Source organism: Phascolarctos cinereus, unplaced genomic scaffold (assembly GCF_003287225.1).
Source record: "Phascolarctos cinereus isolate Bilbo 61053 unplaced genomic scaffold, phaCin_HiC Scaffold_726;HRSCAF=1367, whole genome shotgun sequence".
Taxonomy (NCBI): domain Eukaryota; kingdom Metazoa; phylum Chordata; class Mammalia; order Diprotodontia; family Phascolarctidae; genus Phascolarctos; species Phascolarctos cinereus.
Window position 1 is genome coordinate 312,771,222 of NW_027556098.1, and position 6,000 is coordinate 312,777,221.

Genomic DNA, 6,000 nt, shown 5'->3' on the forward strand with positions numbered 1-6,000 from the left:
ATAGTATATTTAAGTCCCCTACTTTTTTGTTTCCTTCTGTGCACTTTGTAAATATTCTACTGATGTTCCAAAGCTAGAGAAACTGAGGCTCGGAGGGACCTACCTAAGACCACACGGCAAGTCAGAGACAGAGTCTGGGAATGGAAACCAGGTCTGCGGCTGTCTCCTCTACAGGAACTGAGGAGCTCGACCTTGGGCTGGGAGGTCAGGGCAGGCTTCCTGGACGAAGTAGGGCTTAAGGCAGGGCCTGAAAATACACGAGTTGGAGAAGCAAAAAGCAAAGGAGGGAGGGAAGAACAGAGGCAAGGGCGTAGAGTCACATCTAGGTGGTGTCGACACCCAGCTGAAACCCAGTGATGACTGAAGTAAAGGGAGAGGGCTGATTTTTGAGGGGGAAAGTCCCCAGGCCATTAATGAGGGAGGGGCTTAGCGGAGAGTTCCTTGTCCCTTCTTTCCTCCTATCCCTGCCCCCCCCACCCCGCCCCCAGCCTGGCCACAGCCCAGCCAAGCCATCAGCAGGCCCACGGGGACTCAGACAGGGAGTGGGAAGGAAGGAAGAGGGGCAGAGAGGGGCTAGCGGAGGGGTGGGGAGGGAAGGATGTAGGAGGAGGGGGTTCGTAACCTTTGTGATGCCGGTACAGGAGAGGGAAGCCGATATTACTTCGCCACGCCCTGCCGCACCCCCACCCCCCCAACTCCCATCCCACCCCCAACCTGGGGAGATGCTTCAATGCCTATCAGCACTGGGGCCAGCCCTGGACTGGGGTAGGGAGGTGAAAGATGGGAAGAGCGTGAAATAGGGGAGACATTACCTTTATACCACAGGAGCCCAAGGCTCCGAGGAGGGGAGCTCACTACCTCCTCTCGGGAAACATTTGCTCTGAATGGGGAGACAGGACTTTTGTCTACAGGACGTGCCCCAGTCTGAGTGAGGAGGCAGGTCAGCCCTTTGCTTGGATGCCTTAACCTGAACATCCCTCTGGCCCTGAACACCAACCATGTCCCCCACTCCAGGATATCTCCAAAGTCAGTTGCTCCTCCAACTGACTGCCCCGTCAGTGGGAAACCTGCCCGCTGTCCATGTCCCCCTGGCATATGGACCTAGGCTTCTTCCCTGACTCTTCCCTCTCCTACCCTACATCTATTTAATCCCCAGTCCTGTTCCTTCTCCCTACCCAATGTCTCTATATTCACCTTCTCCCTCTCTATTTCCTGCCCAGATCATTGCAACCACCAGCCTCTCTGCCTTCAGTCTCTCCTCTCCCATCCCTCCTACACAAAGGGACACAGTCACTTTGCTTCAGCCCAGATTTCAACATGTCCCCTCAGAAACTTCCCATGGCTCCCCATGCCCCCTAGGATTCCAGACTTCTCATTCAAGGTTCTCCATGGTCTGCTCCTAGCTTACCTCTCAAGTCAAATCTCACTGCTCCAGCACCTAGCCCCTTTCCTTTCGTGTACAGTCATTTCATTCCTACTTTGCATCACACTGACCCCTTTTTCTGGAATGCTCTTCCTGATCCACCTGCTACTTCAAATCCTACCCATTCTATCTTCCCAAAGTTTTCCCTGCCCAAAAGGGGCCACTAATTCCATGGCCCTCCACCAATGGAGAGACTACATTCCCTTGAAGATATTTTTATCTTACTCCATAGCTGCTCTTAAGTAATTTTATGCATACACATGTGTCCTTTTTCAACATGCCCTTAGGGATGGTCCAGAAAATTGGTGCCTTCGTAACATAATTAGGTGGGGGGAGGGGGAGGGTGGAGAACATATATATAATCATTCATAAATAAACCCATAGACCTAGAAGGGACCTTAGAATACAGAATGTCACATTAGGGAAAGAATCATAGGTAGACAGGTAGTACATTGGATAAAGCACTGAATCTAAAGACAGGAAGACCCGAATCCAAATCTAACCTCAGACACTAGCTGTATGACCCTGGGCAAGTCACTTAATCTCTGTCTGCCTCAGTTTCCTCATCTGTAAAATGAGGATTATAATAGCACCTATCTATCAGGGTGGTTGTGAGGATAAAGCATGGTATTTGTAAAGCTTTGCAAATCTTAAAGCCCTATATAAATACCAGCTATTATTATCATTAATCAAATAATAGAATATTGAAGTTGAGGGAACCATGGTGACTGTGGGGTCCAACTCCCTCATCAAAACTGAAGCCAAGAGAGGAAAAATGGTTTGGCTAAAGTCATCTGGTGAGTGAGAGGCAGAACCAAGCCTAGAAACCAGGCTTCCGAAGTCTAAATCCAGAGACTTTTCCTTTTTACCATGATCCAGAAGAACTTCTCAGAGGATGTGGCATTGCCCTGGGAAGTGGTAAAGGAGAAGATGAGCCAGCCTCCAGGCCAGAATATCATTTATATCTCCCCCTGGAGGCCCTCCAGTCCTCCACTAGAGTCTCTGTCTTTGGTTAAGCACTTCTCTCTGCCCACCACATTCTGAAAGGTCTATAGCATTTAGAGTTGGAATAGATTTTACAAGTCATCTAATCCACTCACCTCATTTTGCAGATAAGGAAACTGAGGCCCACAGAATTAAAGTAACTCAAGAGGGCGCAAAATTCAAGACTAAGATTCAAAATCCATGAACCCCAACTCCTTTTCCAGTACACTTCCCAGTATGCCCACATTCAGTGTGTCCATTGTAGGGAGAGGGGCATATGGCTACCAAAGAATGGGAGGCATCCAGAAAAGCAAGACAGAACCTTCAGCCTCCAGGCCACATGTGGCCCTCTAGGTCCTCAAGTACTGGCCTTTGACTGAATCCAAACTTCACAAAACAAATCCCCTTAATAAAAGGATTTGTTCTGTAAAACTTGGACTCAGTCAAAAGGCCCCACCAGAGGACCTAGAAAGCCATACGTCACAGATTCCCCACCTCTGATATAGACAGAGAAAGGACCAGGGAGTTTCAGGGGATGTCCAGGTTTTGCCCCAAATCAACTAAAGGCCCATCACACCTCTAATAAACAAGACACTTCAGATATAAAGATATGCATTCATATATATAGACATATACAGCCCCAGAGATACACTCACACATTCATACATTCACATTTATTCAGACACATTCACTTGTCTGTGATCAAATGATTTAATATGTGAAGTGCTTTGCAAACCCTAAAATTATAGAAATGCCAGCTCTGTCTGCATAAAACTCTATAATTCACACACAAATACATGCATGGTCATACAAAGAAGTTATCCAGCTTGTTAAGAGCCAGAAAGGTCATTGCTGGAGAGCTCCTAATTTATGGAACAACATCTCTTCTACACAGATACACTTCCCTCTCCCCCTCCCATTATCTATAGATATTCATCTTAGTTGGGTTGGGAGTATATATGTGTGTGTGTGTGTATATATAAAATATGCACACATTCATATGTGTATGTTTTCTGTGCCATTAACTAGGTATAAGGATAGCTAGCCCAACTATCTCTGACTTGCTCTGTCTTGTCCTTGGTTTCCCTATCTGTAAAACTGAGATGATTGAATTAGGTGATCTCTAAGGTCTGCCTTGGTTCTAACAGTATACATTCTAGGATGTGTATCTCACTCATATAGTGGGTGTGGGGAGTGGGAGTTGAGGGTATACTTGTAGAAGGAAAGGTTCCTATCAGTCAGGAGCTCTTCAGCAAACTAACAAAGTGAAGGAAAATCTCCTGTCTGTGTGCAGGACTATATCTGTCTATGAATTATGGGTGTGCACAATTTCTTGTATGTATCTATTGTGTGTACATGTCTCTGTGGTATATGTCCATGTCTACATAGACATACATTCACACACACAAAGAGACATACATAAAATCCTGTGGAAATAACTCCCCCCCTCCCAAATACATACACAGACCCAAACCACATAGATGTCTAGGTCCATACACACAATAATGCACAAGGACATTCTTTCATAGAGGGGTCAGTGCACACATACAGAGACACAATCTACAAACATACAGCTAGTCACATGCAAACTGTCACACATCCAGACGTCAAAAATCACAGTCACACACACACACACAAAGAAGCTCTGGGCACACACACCTACACACAGGAACAGTCTCCTAGCTCACACGTGGCCGCCCCCACCACCACAAGCTTCAATCTCAGCCACCCACTAACCCCCTCGCAGGCACAGGCAGACTCTGCTGCGATCCCACCTGCGGGGCGCCGCCTTCCTCCCTCTCTTTCCTTGCCTTCCCTCCCTGGCTCCTAGCCCCTCGCACGTGCCCGGCCCCCTCACACACGTGCGTGAGCACACACGTGCACACACCGGGCTCTTCTCGCTCCCCACCCCACCCCCAGCCCCAGCTTTCCTCGATCTAGAATCCGTAAGGAAAGGCCAGAACACCCTGAGCGCCTTAAGGGACAGCCCTGATCTCGCATAGGTTTCCTCCCTCCCCCCACCCCTTCTTTTCCCACCCAGCCGCTAACCCTGGCCGCACCTGGCCTGATTACTCCTAGACCCTCTTTCGAAAACGCTACGAGTCTCCCCAGATTGTCCACACGAAGAAGGATTCACAATTATCCGTGGTTTGGGATTATCCGGCCCCAGAAGGAGGGGATAGAATCTTCGCACTGTCCTCCTCTCTGCCTTTCTCCTGGACTACCCAGTAAAGTTGGCCAAAGTGGCTACGGGCGCCCACATCCCTCCCCCGCACATGCCCGTCCTGAACTCCCGCTCCGGGCCACACGGTCCCCCAGCCCTAGCCTGCGAGGCTGCCTGCTTCCCCATCATTCTTCAGATTCTCTTCCGACCCATTCTCCTTCCCGCTCACCTCGCACCCTATCCCCATTCCTGGGGCTCAGAGAGCCCCTATCCGATCCCCACTGACACTCCTGGATCAGATCCCCCCTCCCTCGGTCTCTCTGGGCTCGGCCCCGAGCCCCTCCAACACTCCTGGTTCATCCCCCCGCTCCCTCGGTGGGCCCCCCCTACATCCACTCTAGACAGCCTGGACCCCGGACTCTCTCAGGTCTAATACTGCCCCCACACACATACCAGCTCCCGCACCCCAGATCCCTGGACCCTCCCCTCCCCCCCAGCCCTGACACTCCTGGCTCCCCCCGCCGCTGCCCTCCCTGGCCACCCCTGTGCAGCCCCGGGCCGCGGACACTCACGGCTCGGGCTCCCCGGGCCGCGCCGGGCACTGCTGGCTCCGGCACAGGATGGAGTGGCCGCACGCCTGCCCCATCGCTCCTCATCCTCCGGCGCCCGGCCCGGCCCGGGCGGGGCCACTCAGCCCCAGGGGGGAGGGGCGGGGCCCGGAGGGGAAGGCAGGGGCGGGGCTGAAGAGGAGAGGGGAGGGGAGAGGAGTGGAAGGCTCCGGGAGAAAAGAGAGGAAGGGAAGGGAGAGGAGGGGGCTCCCCTCCCCTCCCTGAGCCCGGCCCGGCCCGGCCCGGCCCGGGTCGGCTCTGGCCCTCTTCTCCCGGCCTCTCCCGGACAGCGCTCGCTCGCTGGCTGCTCTCTGCTCCCTCTGCTCCCTCGGCCTCCTTCCTTTGCTGCTTGCTCCGCTCAGCTCCCTGAGGGGACTCGGCTTAGCGAGGAGACGGATGCCCAAGCAGGTCTGATAATGCAGAGGGAGGGGAAAAGGGAGGGAGGAAAGGCCGGGAGAGAGGCAGGGAGAGAGGGAGTACGGAACGAGGAGAGAGAGAGAGAGAGAGAGAGAGAGAGAGAGAGAGAGAGAGAGAGAGAGAGAGAGAGAGAGCTGATAACAGAGACTTAGAGAACTCCCCCATGGTAGGGTCCTAGGGCTGCTGGTCGAAAGGGGGAGATTGAGAACCGAAGGAGAGATGATGGTAAGAAACAAGGAGTCAGGGACTTTTCTTGAATCCCAAGGGATAGCCAGCGTATGAGGGCAATCCACACCCCTCCCCAACACACACACACACATACACACACCCCTCGCCATGTGGAGTCTACAGCAGCCCAGGCCTAGGAGGGGGGCTGGGCTCCTCTCAGGGAGCCTCACGAGGCC

General features: G+C 52.3%; 1 protein-coding gene across 2 annotated transcripts in view; it reads right to left on the reverse strand.

Moving 5' to 3' along the window:
• The window catches only part of PDE2A (phosphodiesterase 2A), a 170,488-nt gene extending 164,861 nt beyond the window's left edge, over window positions 1–5,627 (reverse strand). Inside the window, exon 1 of one of the 2 annotated variants that reach the window (XM_020989647.2) lies at window positions 5,144–5,616. In XM_020989647.2, the coding sequence (XP_020845306.1) occupies window positions 5,144–5,217 (74 nt within the window). In that variant the 5' untranslated portion in view covers window positions 5,218–5,616. Of the gene's footprint in view, window positions 1–5,143 lie in introns of both variants that reach the window. The other variant, XM_020989648.2, reaches the window with a different exon arrangement.
• Between the last annotated feature and the right edge of the window lie 373 nt (window positions 5,628–6,000).